The following is a 24834-nucleotide window of genomic DNA, read 5'->3' as shown; positions in this document are numbered from 1 at the left end:
TCTTCCCAAACAGGAGTGGAGGCAGCACAGCTGCTCTGCCCTAGGCAGTCAGGACACCACACTCCTCGGCAGTGGGCTCATGCAGGAGCCAGAGCCCCTCCAGGAAAAGCAGAGGGCACATGGCAGTGGTGGAGGGCTCAGTGCCAGGCTGATTTCACCCTGAGCACTCCAGCAGTGCAACACACCTGCCTGTTCCTACCTGCTCAAGGCTTGCCACTGTTTGCAGAAATATAAGAGGAGGGTACAACTCTCTGCTTCGTCCAGGAACACCCCAAATGAGCACTGCAGGCTAGAGGCCCTGTCTGCAGCCACCCCAGACCCTCGCTGCACTGAACAGAGCTCTTGGCATGATGCAGTTGGCTCTCTACTCCATGAGCCTCTTGGTGCAAAGTCATTGTCACTCAAACACCACAGAAGACAAACAGGAGTAACTCAAGAGTTTAATTGGGTGCTTCCAGTTGTGCAATATACAAAGGATGACCAAAAGGGAAGACAAGGGCAATGGCAAGGACCCTATTAAAAAAAAATAGTCATGTAGATTTAAGAAAAATAAAAATTCTAGATTAAACCCAGCCCCATATCATAAAAATCCCCTCTCTGCATGTACAATGACTATTACTATACACATGTTTAAAAATAAATGCCCACAGCCTGGAGTGCAAAGGGCAGCACCACAGCTGTGCTTTGTGGCAGGGGAATCTGTAGCGTTTGGTTTTTAAATTAAAATATAAATAGAAGCATACAACATGCCAAGAACCGAGTGGGTCAAAATCCTCCTCTGCAGAGGGCCAGAGCAAGCAGGAGCAGTCCCTGCTAGGCCCAGTTATCCACCTTGGCATGCCCCAGTTCCTGGTGGGATGGGCAGCCCTGCCTGGGCACCACTGGGCTGCCACTACACCCCGTTATTCACCAGCTCGTGGATCCCATCCTCGTCAATGATCAGCGGCGTGCGGAACTCTCGGTCCTTCACCAACTGCTCCAGGCCCTGCAGGGATGAGACTGGCTTGTTAGGAACACCCTGCACATCACCTGGCTGCTGAGCTGCCTCTGCCCCCCTCCTGTGCTGGCAGCCTGGGGGCACTGCCCCAAAAAGCTCCCCAGTGAGTTACAGTCGCTTCTGTGGCTTATCCCTCACACGTGTGCCCTGCCAGCCCGGCCCATCCCAAGGGCCCCGAGCTCTGCAGAACCAGTACTCACTTCTCCTCCGTAGGACACAAGGGGAGAAATTTCACACTCGACTGGCAGGTCGTTTGCATCCTTCAAGCTGCAGAGAACAATATACAGTCAGAAGAGTCAGGTACAGCCCAAGGGGGACACAGATAGGGCCCAACATCTGCCGAGGCCAGGCGGAGGGTCAGGGGCTGTCTGGGCCCACACAGGCCCCACCAGCACAGAGCTGCCCTGGGTTAGTTAAGCCTTGCGTGCTCTCCACAGAGGTGCCAGCTAAAGTTTAGATGCCACCAGCAACTGAAAGGGAAGAGAGCTTTAGATGGGGCTTTCATGATGCCTTTCCATGTGTGTAGCTACAGCAGTGCCTGTGCCCCCAGCCCCGCTATTTTGATGCTGCATGGAAATGAGTCACCCATTCCTTCTCCTCCTGCAGCCCTGGGGTGATGTGAGATGCACTCACAGAGCACCTTCTCATAGAGCAAGAGGTCTTGCTTTTAGCGCTCTCTCACTTAAAGCACAACCTGAGGACACAGGGTAAGCCCTTCTGCTTACTCAGAATCACTCCCTGTGGCACTGTCTGCTCCTCCTGCCTTTGTTAGATCAACTATCTTGGCTCCTCTCTTCTGCCTGTGAGATGGAGCTGGTGAGCAAAATCTCAGAACCACACCAGTGCTGCCCACTGCAGCAGCACTGCTGGGCAGGGGCCTGTGTGGGGTCCCTGACCCTGCTCCTGCTGCCACCAGCCTTCATAGGACATGCTTAGATGATCCCTGGATCTAGCTGGCATGTAAATCTGGGGGTGCAGCTGTGTGGACCCAACAAGCAGCCAGCACCCCAGGGTGCCTCTTCCCAGCCAGTGGCCACAGCAGCCAGGCAGGCATGGCAGAATGCCATCTGTGACAACGCTGCCTTCACCCAGGTCAAAGCTCCTTCCTCTGCCACACACTCACTCAGCCCTCTCCTGTCCCAGGTGTCAGTAAATAAAACTCACCCATCCCAACCCCCACTGGTATTTACCTTGAATGTTAGATTCAAGATAGTAGTTTTAAAAAACAATTGATATTAACTGGTAATGAAGGGTAAATGTGGGACAAGGTGCAGCCTTTCTCCTGCATGTTAACTAGTGTGATGGCTTAGTCATAAGCCTGAAAACACCTGGAGTCTGGAATTAAAACAGAGATAAAACAGCTGTATTCCACCAGGAAGTAACTGAAGATAAAGTTTCTGAAAGAGTGGAAGGGAACAAGACTGCTTACTCTGTGAGTCATTTACACTCACCAGCTCCAAGTCCCAGCACGTTTGTGCCTACAGAACATAACAGAAGAGTTAAAACTTCCCTGTGTATTCCCATTAACTGTCAAGCACTGAGCCAGGGGCTTTTCCTAGTGTCATGCTCTGGATCTTCCAAACTCAAGAGCTGGAGTCACACAAAGCCCAGCTGGCTGCTGTGCTCAGATTCACACTTGCTACATCAAAGCCTGCCTGACGTTTGCTTCATGTTTTTAATCCCATTTCGGTCTGCCTGGACGCCTGGTAGACACCAGGAGATGGCAGCCATCCCCAGCTCTGGGACCGGCTGGGACCAGTCCCTGCCGTGCTGTGACAAACAGGGGAGTGGCATCAAAGGACGTGCCAGGGTGTTTGCCAACAGCACCCTGCCTGCGGGGTGACCTCTGGGGGCTGTGTGCAGTCAGATCAGGCTGCTGCCATCCTGCATCTGTACCAACAGCATGAGCCCCATCCAGTTATCCCTGTGGAAAGGAGCCCAGCAGGAGCAGTGCTGCCTGCCCCGCCACCATGAGAAGCAGCACCCCCTGTCCCCAGGGGTGACATGCCCCAGCGGCCACATGCGCCCCCAGCCCCGTTAGCCTGGCACGCGGCTCTGCCTGCAGCCCGTTAGTCCCTAAGCACAGCCCCGCCACCATGCACCTGGCACAGGGATAGTTACTTGTCATTGACATCTGCTGGGCTGGCAGCTGACCTTCCGTTTGTGATGCTACACGGGAACAAACAAGGGTTAGCAAGGGGAGAAAAACAGAGCAAAACAAGTCTGGGGTCTACTGATCCCTAAAGAGGCCGGCGGGAGATCTTGTGGTTGAGGGATGCGTTGATGCCAGCCTGGCTGCTGCATGGACCTGCTGATGTGCTCTGTCTTTAGGGAGCCACCTCCCTCCTGCAGAGGCAACCTTGGCTGTGCAATGGAGGCTGGCAGGATTCAGTTCATAGGGGCTGAATTGAGAAGGAAAGCTGTTGCCAACTGAGCACCACTCCTGTTGTCACCACACAGGTTACACTCAGCTCTGCTCCACGGATCACCCAGGAGAGGGGACCCATAGCTGGCTGCTTCTGTGACGCTGTTATCAGTGCTGGAATTGCCTTGTGCTTAATATCCAGCCCAAAAAGGAGCAGAAGTGACAGGAGAAGCAACTCACCGAGGGATGGCAGGGATGCGTGTGCCATTTTCATCCACGAAGTGCCCCCCTGCATTGAGAACCCAGCAGTGATGCAGGGACATCAAGGCATGTCGGGCTGTGGTGGGGTTGTCCTTGCCATTCTGGCTGTCCGCATTCTTCAGGGGAGAGAACTCATCCTCACGCAGCACCTCATACACCACAAACTTCCTGGGGGAACACAGCATGAGAGGGTGGGGTTTGGAAACTGTGGCTGCTTCCCCTGCCAGGGCGGCTGAGCTGGGCCCACAGCCCTCCCCTGACCCACACCCACTGGCTGTTTTCACAGCTGTGCAGGAGGGAGGGGAGGCCCTGGCCTGTAGGGTCAGCAGATGTTCCTCTGGCACAGGAGCAGGGCTCAGCCCAGCAGGAGGCATGCAACACCCAAGCCTCCAGTTGCCATCCTATCCTGATCCCGAGGCATTGACAGTGGGCACACCCTGGCACAACCCCAGAGGCTCTCAGAGCTTCCCCCGGGAGAGCCAGCAGCCAGCCTGGACCCCACAGAGAGCAAAGGACATACTTGGAAAACTGGAAGATGTCAAAGACAAACTTCTCCATCTTAATCCCGTTGGGCTTCTCAGGTTGGACTAGCTGCCCTGTAGTGATGTCCACATGTGGGATCTTCTTCTCAGCCACGTGGTGCTGCAGCTGTGGTTCATAAATGCTGCAACAGGCCAAGACAGAGATGTCACTTTTCCGAGCAAGCCACATCCCCAGCTCAGACACGGCTGCAGCAGGATGGCTGCCCTGCTCTTACCCTGGCTGCCCCAAGGCACATCCCCACATGCTCATCCCCACAGCAGCCAGGAGACAGCCCCACATGCCTGCACTCTGGAAGGAGCATCCAGATACGGCCCAGAAAACTCTTATCTCAAGGAAGGGGCTGTGCAGACAGGTGGGGGTCAGACCAGCTCTGCAGGGGCCTCATCACAGCATGCCTGGAGCTCAACCAGCAGCAAGCAAGGCACAGCCAGCTCTGCTTGGCAGCAGCACTTCAGCGCCAGCACTCCTGTCCTGGCACTGCAGCAGGCCCTTACTTGACCACATCTTTCAGGAAGGCAGTGGTGAAGTAGTGATTGGCGATGTTGCCCGCGTTGAAGAGCAGCCGCCCGTCGGGGCCGCGCTGCTGGGCGGTGCCCAGGGAGATCTCGCTGTACTCCACCACCTGGTACACACCGTCCACGCGGCACACCACGCCCACCGGCTCCGTGGGGTTGGTCTTCTCCACCACCTGCCCAAGGGAAGCGCTGTCAGGGAAAGGCACCCGAAGCCCCACGCTTCCAACATGCTCCCTTGGAAACAGCGGGCCCTATTTAGAAAGGCTTTCTCCTCTGCTGGGATGGTGCAGGGTTGGCGATGTATGAGCCCTCCCCTCCCAAGTGCTTCTGGCAGTGGGGATTAGAGGAAGCTGCGATGGCAGGGCTGGGTGACAGGTGTCAGACACACCCAGAGGGCACAGCAGGATGTGGCACCAAGCTAACATGCAGCTGGCAGCAGGCACGGATATTTTTAGCCAGCTTGCTGTTCACAACTAGAAGGCTGCTGGCTCAGCAGAGACATCCCCCTGACCTTCCTCTCCTCCTTGCACCTCACACACCTCCCTCTGGGTTATGAGATACCCCAGCAAATCCCTACCCAATGCTGCATGCAGGGGCTCAGGGCTTTCTTCTTTCTGCAGGAGCTTTATTATGCTAAGGTTTATTTCCTCTTTCTTTCATGCAGGCCAGGGGGAGAAAACTGCCTTCCCTTTCTCAGCTTAGCCTCTGAAAGCTGCAAGACCAGTAAGTCCTTTTACCTGTTTGCCAGAGCCAAGCCAAACGCAAACAAAACCTTTGGCTGTCAAGCCAATCTTTAAGTAAAGCTCTAAGTGTGCGATGTCCTGTCCACAAGACATGGAGCTGGGTTCAGTGTCAGCTGCACCCAGCTGCATCCTGGTCTGGTGTCCAGGATGTCAGGCTGGGGACAGCTGGCACATTATGGCAAGGATCCTGTCTGCCTGTGCTAGCCACAGCCACCCAGAGAAGAGCTGCCCAGCATCTGGGTGTGTTCCAGGCAGCTAGGGCTCCCAAACAGCCTCTTGACCCCAGGGGGACCTCCGAGCCCTGGGCCTGTTGGTGCCATATTCCTGTGCAAGGCAGAAGAGCAGTGCCAGGCATCCTCCAGGATGCCAAGGGCAGGCAGGACTATGGCAGCATGTGTTACTTCACCACTGAGCTCCAGGTACTTAGCTATCCCTCCTGGTTGTGGCAAGCCAGCAAATGAAGGGATGAAGGGTGAAAAGTCAGGGAAGCCAGGCAAGGAGCAGGACAGACCCTACCCAGCTCTAAAGGAGCAGTGCCTGCCTACTCCCAAAACCATACCTTGGCCCCACAGTCTGCTCCCTTCTCCAAGCAGAACCCGATGAACCTGGGGTCAGCCACCTTCACCAGGATGTTGTCCACACAGTAGACATGGACACTGCGCACGCCCCTCTGCTCCATGTCATCCATGATGCCGTGTGAGCCCAGCGCCCGGTACAGGCCCCCATTGCCATCTGCAGAGGGAACGCCTCACTGTCCGTCAGCCACCCACACTAACCCTCCTTCCCCATGGGATGATGTGGAGGGCCCTCAGCCCAGCCACACCCCACCCTGGTCCTCCCTGCCAGGGCAGACACAGACACCTCCCAGCTGAGTCAGCCATGGGCCAGGTCACAGTGAAGACTGCAGTTCCAAAAGCTGTTCCTCAGCACCATGTCTCACCCCTGGCCACCAACCTGGTGCCATAGCAATCTTGCCCTTCTCCTCCAGCAGGATTTTCCCATCGAATCCCAGGGCAGGCAGCATGCCTTGCTGGAAGAAGATGACATTCTCCTTCTTCAAGCCAAAATACCGATGTTTCTGGAAGAACTCCTTGGTGGACTCCATAGTGCGGCCACTTGTCATAATGTACCTGTTGCAGAGTAGACACCCAATGAACAGGGAGGAGAGGCAGGATCTCACACCCCTCATCCCAAAAGTGGGGAATACCCAGGATATGCTTTCCCCCCCTCCCCCCCCCACTCAGGAGGATCTGAGCTGCTGTGGTCCCAAGACAATGAAGGGTTTCACCCTTGCAACACGTATCTCCAAAACCATACAACACCATGCATGGGACACCCAGCTGCAGTGGGTGTCTTGCCTTGTCTACAAAGCACCTCAGCAGCTCATCTCCTCACCCTCCATGGCTGCTGTCCTGCATGGGACATGAAAACCTTTCCCAAAGGGCCGTGGAACTGAGTCTGACAACGTGGGACCTGCCAGTCCCACCCTGAGCCTTGAAGCACTCACTCTAAGGGGCCATGCCCATTGCAAAGCGTTGACACAAAGAGGGGCTATGCCAGTCCATGGTCCTTGGGCTGCACAGGGAAACTGCACCACCCCAGGGGCTGCACAGGGGAACTGCACCAACCCAGGCTAACCTCGGGCTGCACCGGGAAACTGCACCAACCCAGGCTAACCTCGGGCTGCACAGGGGAACTGCACTAACCCAGGCTAACCTCGGGCTGCCAAAGGGAACTGCACCAACCCAGGCTAACCTCGGGCTGCACAGGAGAACTGCATCACCCCAGAGGAGCGCGGGCTGCTGACACCCAGAGGCTATGCCAATCTACAGGACCCCGATCCAGCAATGCCGGGCGGTCCCTTCTGACACCACCCCCCGAGCCGTGTCCCCCCCAGGCCGGGGCTCACCAGGGGATGTGGCAGGGAGTGCCGTGCTGCTCCTCCGCCATCTGCTGCAGCCGCCGCAGGCGCTGGGCCTGGAGGTGGAAGAGGGTCTTGCGGGAGGGCAGCCCCACGTCGCACATGCCCTTGGGGTAGGGGACGCCGAGGCGGGTGCCCTGCCCGCCGGCCAGCAGCAGCGCGGCCACGCGGCTCGCCGCGATCTCCGCCAGCCCTGGGGGAGCAGACACGCGTGGGGCCCTCCGCGCCGGCTCCGCGCCACGCCGAGCCCCGCCGCCCCGTGCACCTACCGCGGCTCTCCCAGCGCGGCACCAGCCCGCGGTCGCGGGAGGCGCTGCCCAGCACGTCCCGCGGCACCGGCTCCATGCGCGCATCCAGCCCTGCTGCTGCCGTCGCCGCCGCCCCGCCGCCGTCCCCCCGGGCGCGGCGGAAGAAGCGGTTGATCTCGGCCACGTCCATGCGGCACAGCTCGGCCGCCAGCGCCCGGCGGGCCGCGCCGTCCAGCTCGGGCCAGAAGCGCAGCACATGGTCCTGCCCGCCCGCCGCCAGCCGCTGCCGCAGCTCCGCCGCCACATCCCCCTCACCCCCGGCCGCCTCCATGCCGCCCGCCACCGCGGGGCCGCCGCCCCCCGCCGCCGCCCTTTATAGCTCCCCGCTGGCCAATGGCAGGGGCCCGTGCCACGTGGTGCGCGCAGCTCGCCCACTGGGCACCGGGGGAGGGGCGGCACCGCCCGCCCCCTTCGCGTCGCCTCCGCCAATCGGAGCGGCCGCTGCGGCGCCGGCGGGGGCGCGCGCCGCTGGCTGCCATGGCAACGCGCGCCACGTCAGCGCGCGGCCCCGGCGGACTCGGGGGCGGCGAGAGGGGAGGGAAAAACCCCAAATGCGGCCCAAAATGCGCCGGCGAGGTCCCTGCGGAGGAGGAGTCAGCCCGGCCGGGCCCGGGAGCCTCGAGGCGTCAGCAGCGATGACACACGGCGCTCCTGCCGTCATCGGGGCCGCGTGGTGTCCCGGAATGACAGGATGCGCTGAGTTGGAAGGGACCCTCCGGGACATGGAGTCCAGCTCCCGGCCCTGCACAGGGCGCCCCGGGAACCACACCCTGCCCCAAACGCCTCTGGAGCTCTGCCAGTCCCGGTGCTGGGCGTCAAAGCGGGCTGCAGCCAAAACACTGCTCACCCGCCGCGCCGGCAGCGGCCCCGGGCCTTGTGCAAGCCGCAGCTCCCCCGGGGCCCGCCTGCTTACCCGGCGGCTCGCCTGCGGACAGCATCGTTCTGCGGTGGGGAAGCGGGGCTGCCGCAGGAAGTCGAGCCCCGAGTGCCCACACGGTGGGCTCCGGCCAGGCAGAGGCCACCCCGGCGTGTGGGGCTGGGGAAGACTGCCCGGGGACGCTGTGGACAGCTAACTGGGAGTACAATTAGAGAAATGTGAAGATTTTTATTATTGTCTAACAGGAGTTATAACAGTACGGAAATTACAGGGTAAATCACAGTTACTGCTCCCTGGATGGAATGCAGTTGGCATGAATTGAAACGTATTCCAAGATGATTTCCCATACAGACACATGCTAAGGGGGATGGAGTGCAGTGCGGAAGCAGAGTGGAGACAGCACGTCCAGACTCCGTGGAAATCCTTGCAGGGAGGGGGAACTCGATGGTACTTTGCAGGTGATATTTTGTCAACCACAGGAGAAAGGGCAAGATGTCCTGCTGCTGAGCCAACAGCTGTGGTGAAATTCCCCTCCTTAGATGAACTTGCCTTGTTAAAGCCCAATAATGATGTTAACAGCCCCCTCCATCCCACAGCTCCCGGCTCCCTGCCTCCAAGCGACGACCACCCCTCACTGGAACTGGAAGGAGTTCTGACAGCCATGGTCTCCAAGCACAAATACCAACGCTGCCATGGCTGGGCCACAGTCCTGTTCCCCCAGACCGAGGCCCTGCTGCTTGGTGACAGAGAACTTGCTCAGCTACATGACACATTTCAGTGTCCCAGAAGAAGGGCACGCTGGACAAGCACCTCGTACTGAAGCATGGTTTATTAATCATCTGTACCAAGCACACATCTGCTCAGCAATGGTGCGTGATGGGATACAGCAATTGACATCTAACCCGAAGGGAGGCACGTGGTTACAGGATCCGGCACAGCAGCAGGAAGAGTGTACTGAACCCTCTGGAAAGAACCTGGCTACAGCACTGAGCTCAGGCTACGTTGTTACGAGGCTGAAGACCAGTGAGAATAAAATTAGGAATACAGCTAAGATTGGAGCTGACTTGTGCTTTGGCCAGTGATTTAAACACCAGTTACCCTACAACTAGGGTAGGACTGTGTAGGTTGGTGCTACACTGAGGGTTACTGGGGGGAGCAGCACAGACCTGGAAACCCAGAGAGCATCTGAGGGGAAACCCTCAACACTTGGGCACCTCAAGCAAGCAGTAATCTGGAGATGAGGAAAGCCAGGCCCATCCTAGACACACCACAACAGGCGCCTTGGACTGAATCACCATGCACACTTCAGATACAATCTAGAGTTAAGGAACTCAAAGGTTTTAGCAGGGCTAAAACTTATGCCAAGACACCAACAGGTCACTGAGACACCAGAGTGAGCTTCATCTTGATAGAAAAAGTCTTTGAAGGCAGAGTGTGAGGAGTAACAATGCTTCTAAATCTCCCTGTACCCCACAGCCTGCAGAAAAGTGGACCCAGTGACAGGACAGAGATCAACATTTTCCACTCTTGCCAGGAGGAATATAAAGAAAAGCAGCTTTGGATTTTTTTACCCAGCTAAGTGCTCAAGCCTGGTCAATGAACATCTGGAGAAAAATGTCTGGTATCAGGAGTTTGCATCATGAGGATTCATTTAGCCCCTGTTAAAGAAGCTGCACAAAACCCCAGCCAAACTCTGGTGGAAGAGCTGCCATGCTGCAGGAATAGGCTGTAGCTGCTCTCTGAAGATCAATCCTGGCCCAGCTCTATCTCTAATTGACAGAATGCTGACTGAAAAAGTCATGCTTGAAAGATGACAGAGCAGCTCACAGTCCTAGACAAATGATGTGAGAACTTTGAACACATTCAAGTTCCATACCCGCATCCCAGCATCTCCCTGTCCCAGTGTTGCTGTACGTGGCAGACCTCACACCCTGCACCCAGGGGAGCTCCCTGTGGCCCCACTGGGCTGGCACTCAGCAGAGCAGGAGCTTTGGGGTCTGCTCCTGCCAGCTCAATGCTGCTGCCATGGTGGCATTCAACACATGCATGTCTGGACCAAAGTGCTTTGACCCCTGGCTCAACCCGCAGGGACAGCAGTAATGCAGAGCTGAGGAGGTCAGCCAAGACCCAACCATACTTTAAACACTGCTCTCCACACAGGAAAAACCCTCACCCAGTTACCATTCAATTCCTCCCAGACACTAAAAGGTGCTTCACTCAAAGGACAGTTAAATTAAAAGCAATGAATCACACACCCCACCTATGCAAAGGCTGCTGAATAGCTATGTACACCAAAGCAGCATCATTCCCAGAAAAATCTGATCAGCAAATCACACCTTAAAACTCATTGTGGGATTTTATTTTTTTTCTTTTCCCTGGCAAGCCCACCATCCCAAAGGCAACAGAAGAATTCAGAGATTGGTCCTTTCTGAGGGAGTTTGGTAAGGGCCACAGTAGACAGCACTATACACCAGCACAGAGAGCAACTCAGACTCATGAAATGCTACAGACATTGGATCTCCTGACACACCACGCAAAGGGCAAAAAATCAAGAGGAACTTTTTAAGTGTAGGATTCCATCAAGTCCAGCATCAGCAAGATGCAAACAGTAAACTGCAAGGTAATTCAGGTATTATTCCAGGGAAGGTCAGGGATGGTTCAGGCAGCTGTCGCAAGTATTTTGTCTGAAGAAAAGAATTCAGGAGGGCCTTCCTCCTCACTAAAACTGGGACCAAGACCACAAGCCAGAATACACTGGTGACTCTCTAAACAGGGCTGTTTCACACTGTGCCCATCAGGAGAAGACTGCCCACCCTGGAGGGAGAGGCTCTGCTGGGTGCATGGGTTAGGAAATCCATGGCAAACAGCCTCTGCCTGCCCCATGGCGGCAGCTGACTGAGCAGAGCGTGCTCTGGGGGGAAGTGATGCTGCTCACCACAGTGTCTTCCCCAAAGGCATGTGGCTGTTGTCCCTGACACTGTGAAAGACCTTCTCCTGGCCACTCCAGTCTGATGACTGCTTAAGCCCTTTCTGTACAGGATCTCAGATTGCCTCAAGCCCTTTTTGTAACCTTTGAAGGACCAAAAGTGTCAGTGCTTCTAATCTACAAGTCTTAATGGGTTAATGCAAAACCAAAACGCACAACACAGAAAAGCCAAGCGTGGGACCTACAACGGACAAATATTTGCTCTTATAAGACTCCCAAGGCAGGAGTCCTGCTGTGACACAAAGAATACTGTGTGCTGTAGCACTCCTTTCCAAAAATATCACCAAAAGACACTTACATATCACAGATGATTTGGCATCAGAGCTAGGGAGCATCAGTGCCAGCACAGGGTCTGTGCTAGAAAGATGAATCCACACGGTGGGGTTTTCACATCTACGCAGGATACAAAGTGCTTACAGGTTGTGTTGGGACTGAGGCTGGCACTGCTCTGATCAGGTCTCCACCATCAGTCCCAGCCCCCCCCAGGCATACAAGCAAGCTCAGCTCCCCACAGGCAGCATCACCCACACATCACTGCCCAGCCCAACATCAGCTGCATGGCTCTGCTCAGTCACAAGGACAGGGCAACCCCACAGGCTCAGCAGATCCAATTTCATTGCCTCTCTCTGCTCTATGTCAGGAGAAGACTCAAAAGTCCTCCTGGTCTGGTTTAGAGAGGATAGTGTTTCTGCTTCTTTATTTATCAACAAAAAGCAAGAAGGCAAGGCTTCCTCCTCCTCCAATACCGGAGAAGAGGATTTGGTTATAGGAAAGCTTAACAAAGAAATCCTCTCCCCGGAGCCAAGCCCAGCGCTAAGGCCAAGACTTTGGTCTCACTTCAAATCAGTGAGAAGCCCCGGCCAGGATCTGCTCGGCTCCCGGGCTGCCCCTGTCCCCACTCCTGCCCCTGGGCAGAGCCACACCCCCTGTAAATGAGCAAGCACAGCACACACACAAGCACGCCCAAAGCGGCCCGGCCTCCTCAGCACATCACAAAGCAGCAGTAAAGTTTCAAAGCCCATTCAAGTCCTTTGCACCTCTCCTTCACAGATGACTCGGAAGCAGGGCTAGGAAGCTCTTTTACACATTCAACTGTAAAACACGTGAGGAAGAGGAACAAGACAACTCTCCTGATTGTTGCTACTGCCTACAGCAAGTTTTGGTACAGATATCCTCTCTTATAGGCACTCAGTGGGTAAAACGTAGCCACAACAAACTTGCCATCAAAAATCTTTCCAGTCAGCATTTTTTGGGCAGCTTTGGAATCACCAGCATTTGCATATTCAACAAAGACCTGAAAGAGAGAGAGATGTAGGACTTCCAGTGCACCATGCCACTTGCCCCGTCCCACTTCTGCAATGGGGGAAACCATTCCTAAACATATTTTTCCCCTCCATCCTTGGTTGAGCAGAGAGCACTGAAGCTAAGAGTTGAATGTTTAAACTGGGATTTCATCTCCTGCTCCTCCATTTAGTAAGGCGAGAAAAAGTATGCTGGTGGTCTATACCCTCAACAATTCCTCTCCCAGCCATTGGCTTCTCCTCTTCATTCTTTCCATTCATGCTAAAGCTGGTTGGGCACCTCCCAGTTTAGGTAACCTTACATAACCAGGAAGGAACCTGTGCTGTCCCTCAAAATAGCAATTTATTTTTAGCACTGTCATCAGCCAGGAGATTTCCAGGCACTGAGCAGCAGTCCTGCAGCACATGGAGTGTACACAGGAACACAAAGGAACACACAGCTTCTTCCCCCCATTCACTTACTTGGCCTTTACCAGGATTCTCCTTTGGAATAAGCAAGGAAACCACTGGTCCGTATTTCTGACACTCCTCCCTTATGTCTTCCAGGATATCTGGGAAAGGAAAGAGCTCGTTGTCTTTCACTTTGCAAACCAGGGTGAACCAAGAAACAAGCAAAGGCGAGATGAACACATCAAGAACACCTGGGCAACAAATATTCCTTTCCTCTCAATTTAAAATAAACAAGCACCAGGTGACACAGCAGAAGCTGACACTGATTAATGGCCACGTAATGAGATGGAAGTGTTTGAAGTGAGGCTCAGGAACACAGACCCACAGACAGTGAACCTCTAGCAGCAGGTTCCAGTAGCTAAACCACTGGGCATTTAGGAGTGCCTGCTATGGCACTTGAAGGAGGGGACTAAAGGAGCTGGCACAATCCCTCTTTGTGTGAGCAGAACTGGGCCTTTCAGCTCGTGTCCCCAGAGCGCTCTGGTTTGTGCCGCTCATGGGGATCTGACAGCACGCAGAAACACAAATCCCACACTGTGGGGTCACCACCATGCCTGCCATCCACCACGCTTTAGGAACTCCAGTGAGAAATTTTAGTTCTCTGCTGAGATCTTGGCTAAGTTCATTAGCAAATTTTTAAGGATCTCTGCTATTGGGCTTCCGAGTCCTGTACATATCCAGCAGAAGCTGAGAGCCACAAACACATTGTGAATTCGGTGGGCATCTAACCAAAGAAGAAAATATATATATTTTTTTTAATCTGGTATTCTTCAAGAATTCCCTACAAACTCTGCTTTCTCTCTCAATCTCAGTCTATTCTCTGTTGGTGCAGTTGACCCCTTGCAACCAAAGCTCAGCTGGGCAGCTCTGTTTGCTGTTCTTGTGCCTATTAATTGATCACCTGCTTGCTCTTACATCCCCAGAAAACAAAGTCTGTAAGACAACATTGCTATATGGGAATTGCACCAACCTTCATATTCTTCTTCACACTGCAGAGAAGCATCACTTAGAACATTTAGCAGCCTCAGCACAGGTGTGGGGAGCATCACCAAGTCTTCAATATGGGGAGCTGTTTGACACCCACAGAATTAAAGAAACAAAGTCAATGTCAAAGGGGCAACCAAAGAGGAAGATGACTCAATACACATTGTGATACTCAAGCACTTACTGCTCTCTGCAGTACAGTTTTGCTTCTCTCCACTATTAACTGCATTTATAGTCTGAATTCTCCATTTCCACCTTATCTTTACCTGTGCACTGAGAGACTCTTCCAAAGGGTTCAGTTCACTCTGCAATTATTGTGGTGCTAGCACCTGAAATTGCTTTTCAAATTAAAGCCAGAATTGTGTCTACTTAGCCCAGTCTCAGAAACTGATGTGACCTCAAGAACTGTGCTAGTTGAACAAGCTACTCCATATATGTATGGAGATATGAGAAGATCAAAGGAATACTCTGCAACTGCCTCTCCTGTCACTGCTCCCAGACAAGCTGAAAGCAGGCTGGCCAGCCTCCCTAATTCCAATCTTCAGCTGTACTAAGGCACAGGCCTCATATCTCCTTAGAATATCTTTTAGTTCTTCCCTGAACACCATATAAACCTCCCTCCCCTCAAAATCCAACTGCAATCCACTGTTTTGAAGACCATCATACTTCCGCTACTTAAACAATGCAATGGTGTAGAATCAGGCATGGCCACAAGGTGTGTGAGCAGTGATCCTTGAAGGACTTCACAGGAGCAGAAATAAAACCCTCTGGGTGCTGGACATGGGGCACTTGGCTCTAGAAAACAAGCAGCTCCAGGATGGCCTGGAGCAGGGCAGCACAGATGCCACTGTGGGAGAAGGCAACAGCCAAGGAGAAAAGGCTAATGACAAGCTATGAGAGTCCCATTCTGAGGATAATCAGCCCTCTAGAAACCCAAAGCCACAGAGACAGTGTCACTTCTGCAGAAAAAAAGCTTGATTTCATGTTCCTGTACGCTAGTGACAGGCCATTAATGAATTTAAGATCTGGGCACCCGACTTGCAGTACTTGGAGAATGTTGATGCAGTTATTTGTTTTGGGAGCTACAGCAGCTGAACGAACATAATAGCAGGACCTCACAGCTCTGCCACTTTACAGTAAGAGGGGAGAGAAAGGAAAATGGCTTCATTTCTCCAGTCTGAGCCTTCTGACCATGCCTGCAAAGTGAGCTGTTATTTTCTAGGAAGTACTTTTCCCAGCTAAGCACACAATGCCTGTGAGGAAGTTGACATCTCTGTCAGGCACAGTCAGATGTTGATCTCACAGTGCAGGAAGAGATGCAAGGCAAGCACAGAAGCTGTAAATCTCCTGCCTGTCATGGAAGAGCCCTTAGGAAAAGCTCAGAGTGTGAAAGGCCTTATCAGTACAGATGATGCCCAGACATCTCTCAGGGGCAGCCCTTTGAAGAAAGGTGCTGTCTTCAGATAACCAGGCATGTTCCAGCTCTTAGTGCACCTCTAGGACTATTTGCAACCAAGACACATCAGATGAACTGAACACTGAAAGAACATTTAAGTGTGACCATGGTCTTATATGCTACTCCTTTTATTTGCAGAATCATAGAATTGTTTAGGTCGGAAAAGACCTTTTAAATGATGAACTCCAACCTGGCATGGCCAAGCTCCCCACTAAACAATGTCCCCAGATGTGCCACATCTACACATCTTTTAATGGGCATAGTGACTCCCCCACTCCTATCGGCAGCCTGTTCCAATGTTTGACAACCCTTTCCCTGAAGACATTTTTCCTAACAACCAATCTAAATCTCCTCCAGGGCAACCTGAGGCTGTTTCTTCTTATCCTGTTGCTTGCTGCTTGGGAGAAAAGACAGACACTAAAGTAAATCTGTCCTTCATTTCATATGAGTTTTTTCAGAGAGGGAGACAAACCAGCCCCTAGAACTAAGACACCTTGTCACTTGTACCCAAGTGACAAATCCATTTCTGGCAATCCTCTGCCCTAGGAGGTGCTTTCTGCCCAGCTCCTCTGCAAATGACAGGTGACACCAACCACACTGACAACACAGGAAAGAACTTGATGAACTGGAAAGTCAAGACTTAGCTGTATATGACAAGGAAAGCTATTCTCAGCTGTCTTTGCTCTAAACAGAAAAGCTGTGTCCAAGTGAAAGGCAATGACAGGTCATTTTCTGACTTGCTGGGAAAGCAGCAGTAAATGCTTCTTTGTGCAGACAAGCATATGTGCAAGTCTGTCAAAGAAAAGAAGCAGCAAAGAGAACCAAGCAAAATGGAAGCTGTTATATGAACTCCAAGCACTAACCACAGAAGCACCTTTCTCAGTACAGTTAGAGCTCTGTGTGTTTAAAACCAGCCCAGAGAGCACTGCCAATACACAATTCCCTCTGCTCTAAAGCAGTACTGGCTGCGAGGTTCAGCCATGGAAGGCAGCTCTGAGTAAAACAGCTCCAGCTTCTGAGACACATGTGAAGTTTGGAAACAGGAATGAGTTTGTTACCTTTGCCTGACATACAGAAATATCAGTATCTGTAAGAAGCAATACTTAATAATCTTGGCTGCAAGGTGCACCAAGGAGCTTAAGAAAAGCAGGGCTAACATTCAAGGGGAAATGCTAGCTCAGCTTGCAGAATTAATTCAGGCTTCAGAAAACCTGGAGGTACAGCTCCTTACTCTTGGTGCTCTTGAAAGCAGACAAGCTCTGGAGAATGCTACTCAGTTGCATCTGGAACAGAAAATAGGGAAGGACACAAGCCTAAACAGGGAGGTCTCAGCCCACTTTTGCTGACTGCCTGCAACACAGGTCTTGAGGAAACACCACTATTTTATTAAATCAAAGGGACAGCATTAGATGAAAGTGACAGTGACACCTGTCCATGATCTGCCACACAGGTTACTGCAGGCCAGTCACTGCAGAACCAGGCTGCCACCACAAACCACCTGTGCAGAGGCAGCAGCAGATGCCACCATCAGCCCATGCCCAAGGTGCTCACCTTCCTGGTGATTTCTGAACTGGGAAACAGTTGGTGTAAGAAAACCCATCCACTCACCATAAACAGCACTGCACTCTTCAAATGCACCTCAACAGTCAGAATGTTAGGTAAATATCCTGGTTATTTCTGTGCCCTCAGATGAATGCTGCTGCCAATACACTCTTGGAGACAGAGTTTAATCAGAGTCCAGCTAGGAAAAAGTGACAGCTTGTGGGGCTGCAGGAGTAAAGCAGCACTGAGAGCACAGGCAGACATCACTCTGATCTCCCTCCTGCGGCGCCATGGAGAGCTGGCAAGTGCCACAGAGGAGCAGCAACGAGGCCAGGCCAAAAAACAACAGTTAATTGCCCTCTGTGCTGCTTCCAGCACAAGCTGAGAGAGTCCTGAGCAGGGGCCATAGCCACAGCTTACCAAAGGGAATGCTGAAGAATGGGCTGCATAAAGCCTTCTCAGCAGAGGCTCGTTTTCCTTGGTCACAATGAAGCATGCTGTAAAAGAAGACACCTTTATGTTCATGCATATGATATTCCTGCACTGACACATTCCACTCAGGCTGGAAGCTAGCATAGAGGAACACCCTATCTTTGGGGTGGTTATGGTACAAGGAGAAGAGTGGGGAGCACATCTTGCAATTTGCAGCTGAAGCACACCAGAAGGATCCCCTGAAAACATTTTGGGTAGATGGAGGAGCAGGCTTTCCTTCCTGATGTCTCTCAGCACCAAATACTGAGAACTGCTCACTTACAAGTCTACAAGGAGCACAGCATGTTCCAGCTCCACATCCTCAGGCCATTCATCCCATACATGCAGTCCCATGAGAGTGATCACACTCCAAGGTGCTCCCACATCTTTTCTTAAATGGGGATCAAAGCAGCTAATAACCCAGAGCTTGCCTGAGAATATCCCTAACTTGGCTTTACCAGGGGCTCCTAATGCTATTTGTGCCAAGTTGTGTCTTCTTCCCTCTGTAGCCTCAGAGCACAGTTACAAGACAGTGAAAACAACCCCCTTGGCAGACTTCTCAGGAGAGTTGCAAAAGTGCCTTTGAATCTTGGCAGCAGTGGAGAGCAGCACTTTCTGCCCCCTCCCTCATATTTATGATAACAATCCCCAAAAGCAGCAAAGTCTGCAGTTTTCTCCAAATACAATCTCTCAGCTGCAAGTGCAAAGCACTGAAACAGCAAATGATCAACATCATGACTGACACTCTCTATGTGCTTACTCCCATATTGTGCCAAAATCGGAGGAACTGAAACATCTCTGCTAATGCTTGCACTTGTTACCAGCACATGGGAAGAGGGAGGAGGGGAGGGGAAAAAGGAAAGGAAAGGAAAGGAAAGGAAAGGAAAGGAAAGGAAAGGAAAGGAAAGGAAAGGAAAGGAAAGGAAAGGAAAGGAAAGGAAAGGAAAGGAAAGGAAAGGAAAGGAAAGGAAAGGAAAGGAAAGGAAAGGAAAGGAAAGGAAAGGAAAGGAAAGGAAAGGAAAGGAAAGGAAAGGAAAGGAAAGGAAAGGAAAGGAAAGGAAAGGAAAGGAAAGGAAAGGGAAAAGAAAAGAGAAAAGGAGGAGAAAAAGAAAAAAGAAACAGAAAAAGAAAAAGTGTTAGGTGTGGGCTCCAAGTTGCTAAGAGCAAGGCTTGACTTTACAGAGCACATCTTTAAGCAACAACTATCAAATATGCTACAGTACCTTTTGATAAGGTCTCTGAGGTGATAAGCTGGAATGGCTGAATTAACCACCCCCTCACTGGCAAATATGCGATCAATGATGACAGAACTGTTTGTCTGAAAAGAAAAAGAAACAGTGATTAGGGAGGTAAAAACCAGACTGTGCAAAGCTTGCAATATCCCATCGTTTTCCAGAGTGGATGCAGAGGGCTGTGGTTTTCTGGGGTTTTGTGAGAGATCCCCAATGCCCAAGCCTCACATGTTAAGCTAGCAGGCTCACATCAAATCAACTTTTTCCCATTTGCCAGCAAAAGCTAGAAATGTCCACATGCAAGAAACTTTTCTGTTGCTGTGGAGATTCTGATGCTGAAAGGATACTCCTTCTGGGAAGAGGAGCATAAAAAGTTATTTCACACAGAACAGAGGACAGTCAGGTTCCAGGCTCACAATACAGAGCTTTCCTCTTGTTTTCTCAGGATACAGAGTTACAAGAAGACCCCCAAATTACAGCTAACATTAAACTAAACCCAGCAAATAATTCCTCTGCCACTGTGCTGCTGAACTAGCTGACAGTCATCAGGCATTGGTTTTGTTCTTCCTCCTATGCCACAACTACAGGCAGCACAGCTTGCCTACCAAATCTAGGCAAGACACAGGCTCCAAAGAGAGTCTCCTGGAACACCCCTATTTCAGTAACCTGAACACAAGTAGCATTCAGACAAGGCAGTCCCACAGGGCAGGTGGGTCTTTAAGGCTCAGGAATCTTAATTCTCAAGACAATAGGATTAGACAAACATCCTGGAAACACTACCTAGTTGCCAGGTGCTACCTCACAAATCCAGATTATGAACAAGAGGCAGAAGGATTCATTTGGTGCAAGCAAGAACTGTCTCACCTTCCATTCCTGAGATTGGACTGTATGTTTCAGTTTCATTCCTGAGAACATTTCCAGTAAAACGATTCCCAGGCTCCACAGATCCACAGCAGAGGTACACTCTGTCTCACTCTGGAGCCCTGCCTGTGCCAGGCAGTTCTGCAGTTCTGCCTCTGGAGCCCGATACCCGTCTGTTTGAATATATTTCACATCCTACAGGAGACAAAACACAGGGAAAAAGTTGATTTTCCACACTCAGGTTCTCCACTCTATCTTTAAATCAGTTCTGATATTCTTCCAAAGGGGTCTTCAAAATACTATTGCTAAATTGACAGAAAGCACTGTAGAGCCAGTTGTGCAAGGCAGGCAGTTCAGCTCCCTATACTGCTGTGCTGAGGGAAAACCAGGACTGTCTGGAAGAAAAACATCTCCCAGCAAAACAGCACTAACATCTCACCTCTGAAACACAGCATTGCTGGGAGGAAGGGGCTGGATGTTCCTGTGGACTGGCCCTTTAACCTCTCCTACATGCAGATGATGCTAGAAAATTTGGAATAAGGGTTGAACACCCACAATATGCTCCCACATCGGCTGCCTGAGAGCACAGACAGCCCTGTCTGAGCAGTGAGCACCAGGAGCTGCTGCCATTGTTCAAGTGCTGATGCTCTCTGGAAGCAAGCAGCTAAAATGCTCAGAGAAGGAAATCATCAATGGCACTTCCCATGCACCTCTTCCATCTCCCCTTGAAGCCTCAAGTGCTGCACAATCAGTACCTGCCCAGCTGCCGTGGCTGGCACAGTGAGAGGAAATGCCCACACTGGAGCTGCCTGCTCCAAAGAAATGAGGGAATTATAGAATCTCAGAGGTACTGGCTGAGGGGCTGCTCTGAAGGCTCCAGTCCAGTCTCCTGCTAACAGGCAATACCTGGTCAGTCAGCTGTGGCTTTGTCCAGCCAAGTCTTCTAAGTGTCCAAAGACAAACTGCATGCTGGATCTTTTTAACATGTTGGGGCTCATTTTAGACACACTGATGCAACACAAGGAATTACAGAAGAATATGCAAGCCTACTTCCTCCTGGATAAGGCATAGGATTAGGAATTTTTACCATGAGAATATATTCAGAACAAGATTATGTGGTTCTCTGACTGAAAATAAAGTTTACAGAAGACATCTTCCAGCATCAGAGCTCAAAAGTGGTTTATGATCTTAAAAATTATCCACAAACTGCTCATCCTTATCCCTCCTCCTATCAGTAGGGAGCAGAACCTCCAGCATGGCAATAGCAGCAACTTGGCAGGCCCCCAAACAACATTTAGAGATAGAGAAAACACTGTGATCAATGGCACCAGCAAAAAGAGAGAGAGGGAATTTCACTCCTACCACCTAAAGCATTTTGAGAGCTGTAAAGGTTGAAACTTTGCTCTGTGTACAACCATTCCCTGCTAAACAGCAATAGCAGGAAATTTTGTGTAAGGATAAGCTTGGCAGGGCTGTCACAAATAAAAGTAGCATGGTCTTTGACTCAGATAAGGAAATTATGCATGCAGGCTGCGGCCCAAGGCAGGGGTGGGGACGGGACTCTGGTACCTGGTGCACATTCAAAGCAAGGTCAGAAGGTTCACACATACAACCAGTGTGGTTTTGAGAAAGGGCAAAGGAAACTCAGCCCAAAGAAAGTAGACTGGAAGAAACCAAGGAAGCAAATAAAACACCCCATCAAATATTATGAGGCAATTCACACAGCAAGCAGCAAAACACAGACCTGAATTAAATAAAAATACCTGCATTAGACACAGGACACCAGGAGTGTGTATTTTGCTGATAGACAGCAACAGATTAGCACCGGAAACTCAGCCAAGAATGTGGGAGAACTGAAGACAACACGGGGGAGTTAAGAAGTCCAAACATTAAAAACAACTCCTGCACCAAAGAATTCAGAGATAGGTCACCCACACAACCCCCTGATATTCACAATCAGTGGGCTGTGCTGTCAATACCAGGTAAACCAGTAAAAAAGTATATCAATTTAAAACTGCTAAGTGGGTAAAGTGCATGGAATAGGGACAAACCAGGACACTGTAGGAAGGCACAGAAAAAATTACCATCTATCACCCAGTGATTAAAGGCAAGTGTGCTGCAAGGTTACCTGATGGAAAAGCTTTACTGAGACTCCTCACAGGCTGCTACTGAGAGAGGGAGGAGTGAAAGGAAGATCTATCAAGCCAACAGCAGAACCTCCTGAGGCTCCTTGCTTCCATCAGAAGCCATGGACGAGAGTAAAATGGGCAAGGACAAACAACTCATAGCACCAAAACAAAAGTGACAGCAAGGAGACAGAGCAGGAGACCAGCAAATGGGACAAAGAGTACAACAGACACTGCCCACCCAGGACCAGACCATAGACTTTTGATACGTGTGGGAAAGAAACATCCAGACTTCCTGAGGAAGGGAGGCTGTTCAAGATAGGGTGAAAGTAAAGGCAAGCACAAGGACACTGCCAGAGATAACACACTTGGTTAGGGAGGCTGATGGCAAAGCCTGGATTACTACAACACATGGTAAAGGATGATAAAAGGGAATTCTACATTTCTGGGTGCTCCCACTCAGCTGACCACATAAAAATGAGCAAACTTTCCAGGAAGCTGAGACACCACTTTTCTCAGTGCATCATTAACACTGGAATTTGTAGCACAAAGGCTAAGACATCAACAGAAACCAGAGACATGCAAGCAGAATGGAAACACAGCTTCAGTCTCTGGGGCAGAAATAACTTCAGCCTTTCCAGTTAACCCTCAGCACCAGCTCAGCTCCTACTCTGATCAGGTCACTTGGAAAACATCACAGAGCCACACAACTCAACACAGAGCCATCTTGCCTCAAGAGTAGCACATTCCAAACCTGATTCCCCTCTTTGAAGCTAAGTCCAAAGTCAATGAGCTTAAAGCACTCCTCCTCTGCACTCCACAGGATGTTGCGTGGCTTGAGGTCTGCGTGCACATAGCCTTTGTGGTGCAGGAAAGCCAGGGCTTCCAGGACATCTCGGGCGCAGTGCTGGATCATCCACATGGAGCAGCCCTGGTTGCTGGAGTGCAGCAGCAGCTCGGACACGCTGATGTCCAGCAGCTCCAGGAGCAGACAGCGAGACGGGCCATTGGCAGAGTAGTGGTTGGTGAACACGCCATAGAGTGTCACTATAACGAGACACGGGGACAGGCATGGGTAACGAGCACCAGCCAGCACCTCCCACTGCTCCACACGAAAACAGCTGCAGCAGGCAGCTCGGATGTTTTGTAACGGGTCATGCTCAGAGAGATGGAGCACCAGGGAGGAAGAAGCAAGGGAAAAGCAGCCATTTCCCCCCTACGAGCTTCAGAGGACAGGCTGGTCTCACAACACTCCCCAGGCTCCGCTAAAGTGACAGGGCTGAGCGCTCCTGCTCAGAAGGACAGTCTCTGGGACATGGATAAGCATATCCCAGTGGGCAAACTGGACACAGTGCCACTCTTAGAGACCTGTCAATCTCACCCAGTGACAGACAAACTTTGCAGAGTGGGAACCCATGTGCTGTCTGGGTGCCCAGGCATTAAAAAGCATTTCGTGCCGACAAAAAATATCAGTGGTGGGTGAACTTTGGCACTTCCAGCAATCACCTCTGACACACAGCTTCCTCCCTTCCCAGGCCCATTCCCACCCAGGGAAGCAGCCCTGGAGCTGTAGCACATGGGAACACACGGTCCACAGCTGGCCCGCAGGGACCCCAGTCCTTGCTGGGGCTCTGGCACCCTGCCCAAAGGAGGGCTCCAGGGTGCCCCGCCTGCAGGGACCCCCTCTGCCCATCTCTCCTACCCACCCTGGAGATGTCACTGCAGAGCCCCCACCCAGGGAAGGGGTGGGGTACCCAGGAGCACCCACTGCAGGGAAGCTGCTTTGGAGTGTCCAGGCGAGGGTCTCTAGAATCTGCCCACCCAGGGGTGCCAATCCGAGGGGCATATTGACCTGGGAATGCGTCTGGGGGCGAGGCTGCCTGTATTCCCAAAGCAGTCGGGAGTTCCCTTTCCTGGCTGCGAGGGCGGTCTGGAGACACCAGTTTGGCAGGGGGAGCCTGCCCTGGGGGTGCTCTAGGGACAGAGGGTGCCCGAGCAGGGGTGTTCGGGGATCGGGGGAGTGGGGCAGGGGTGCGGGGGTGCCGTTACCGATGTTGCGGTGCCCGCGGAGCTGCTCGAGCGCGGCGCGCTCCTTGCGGAACCCGTACTCGGCGCAGTCGGCGGCGGGCAGGCGGGCGCCGGGGCGGCGAGCGGGCCCGGGCCGCGGCCCCGGGGGCGGCACGAACTCCTTGACGGCGCCGGGGGGGGCCCGGGGATCCCCGCAGCAGCGCACCCGGTACACCGAGGCAGAGGAGCCGCTGCCCAGCGGCGCCTGCACCTCCCAGAGCCGGCCCAGCGCCTCCAGCAGCGGCGGCGCCGCGCCCCACGCGCACCCCGACATGGCGCCGTCCCGCTTCACATCGCCGTCCCGCCGCGGCCCCGCCGCTGTCCCGGCACCGGCCCCAGCCCCTGCCCCTGCCGCCGCCGCGCTCCGGCCGCCATGACACCGGAAACGGGGCGGCACGGCGGCAGCACCGCCCTCGGTGGGGCGGGGCCCTCGGCCCGGGAGCGAGCGGATCCCCCGGTACTCCCGGGCCCGGTGCCCTCTGCCCCGGTACGGGCGGAGTCCAGCGCCCTCAGCACTGCTGGGGGTCCTCAGCCCAGAGACCAACCAGGGCTTCCGCTGGGATCGCGTCTCCCCAGTACCCCCGAGGTCCCTCAACAGCCTCGGAGTTCCGTCCCCTCAGCCCAGGCACCGGCGGGCTCCCATTACCGCAGCACCCCCGGGATCCGGTCCCCTGTGCCCGAGCCCAGCCATCACCCGGTGGTGCCAAGCGCAGCAAGGCAGCCACGTTCTCCATCCCAGTCCGGACACCACCAAATTCCCCCTCCGCCCCCTGGCTCCCCACCAGGATGGCGCCAGGGTCGTGCAGGGTGTCCTCTCCCATCAAGGGA

At 52.8% G+C, this 24834-nt stretch overlaps 2 protein-coding genes across 2 annotated transcripts; both read right to left on the bottom strand.

Moving 5' to 3' along the window:
* Positions 1 to 427: 427 nt before the first annotated feature.
* On the bottom strand, positions 428 to 7924 carry UAP1 (UDP-N-acetylglucosamine pyrophosphorylase 1). Its single transcript, XM_066556158.1, has 9 exons — positions 7615 to 7924; positions 7334 to 7538; positions 6379 to 6554; positions 5984 to 6156; positions 4661 to 4854; positions 4144 to 4287; positions 3603 to 3791; positions 1198 to 1264; positions 428 to 985 (listed from the first exon to the last, which is right to left on the bottom strand). Exons 1-9 carry the CDS (start codon positions 7922 to 7924, stop codon positions 893 to 895), a joined length of 1551 nt encoding a protein of 516 aa, XP_066412255.1. The 3' UTR covers positions 428 to 892.
* Positions 7925 to 9341: 1417 nt separating this feature from the next.
* UHMK1 (U2AF homology motif kinase 1) lies at positions 9342 to 24299 on the bottom strand. The gene is made up of 8 exons (XM_066556159.1): positions 23989 to 24299; positions 22694 to 22986; positions 19817 to 20008; positions 18944 to 19038; positions 17670 to 17746; positions 14238 to 14336; positions 13280 to 13368; positions 9342 to 12810 (listed from the first exon to the last, which is right to left on the bottom strand). Exons 1-8 carry the CDS (start codon positions 24278 to 24280, stop codon positions 12664 to 12666), a joined length of 1284 nt encoding a protein of 427 aa, XP_066412256.1. The 5' UTR covers positions 24281 to 24299; the 3' UTR covers positions 9342 to 12663.
* Positions 24300 to 24834: the final 535 nt, after the last annotated feature.

This window comes from Molothrus aeneus, chromosome 9, assembly GCF_037042795.1.
Source record: "Molothrus aeneus isolate 106 chromosome 9, BPBGC_Maene_1.0, whole genome shotgun sequence".
NCBI classification, from domain to species: domain Eukaryota; kingdom Metazoa; phylum Chordata; class Aves; order Passeriformes; family Icteridae; genus Molothrus; species Molothrus aeneus.
This window is presented reverse-complemented; position numbering and strand designations above follow the sequence as displayed.

Excerpts from the sequence above, each read along its gene's own strand:
- UAP1 (XM_066556158.1), bottom strand. The coding sequence starts at position 7,924 with ATGGAGGCGGCCGGGGGTGAGGGGGATGTGGCGGCGGAGCTGCGGCAG. Across the intron at positions 6,555-7,333 it reads ACTCCCTGCCACATCCCCTG|GTACATTATGACAAGTGGCC; the intron begins GTGAGCCCCGGC and ends ACTCTGCAACAG. Across the intron at positions 4,288-4,660 it reads TTCCTGAAAGATGTGGTCAA|CATTTATGAACCACAGCTGC; the intron begins GTAAGGGCCTGC and ends GGCCTGTTGCAG.
- UHMK1 (XM_066556159.1), bottom strand. The coding sequence starts at position 24,280 with ATGTCGGGGTGCGCGTGGGGCGCGGCGCCGCCGCTGCTGGAGGCGCTG. Across the intron at positions 20,009-22,693 it reads GCTTCAAAGAGGGGAATCAG|GATGTGAAATATATTCAAAC; the intron begins GTTTGGAATGTG and ends TGTCTCCTGTAG. Across the intron at positions 17,747-18,943 it reads CTCAGAGACCTTATCAAAAG|CATGCTTCATTGTGACCAAG; the intron begins GTACTGTAGCAT and ends CTTCTTTTACAG.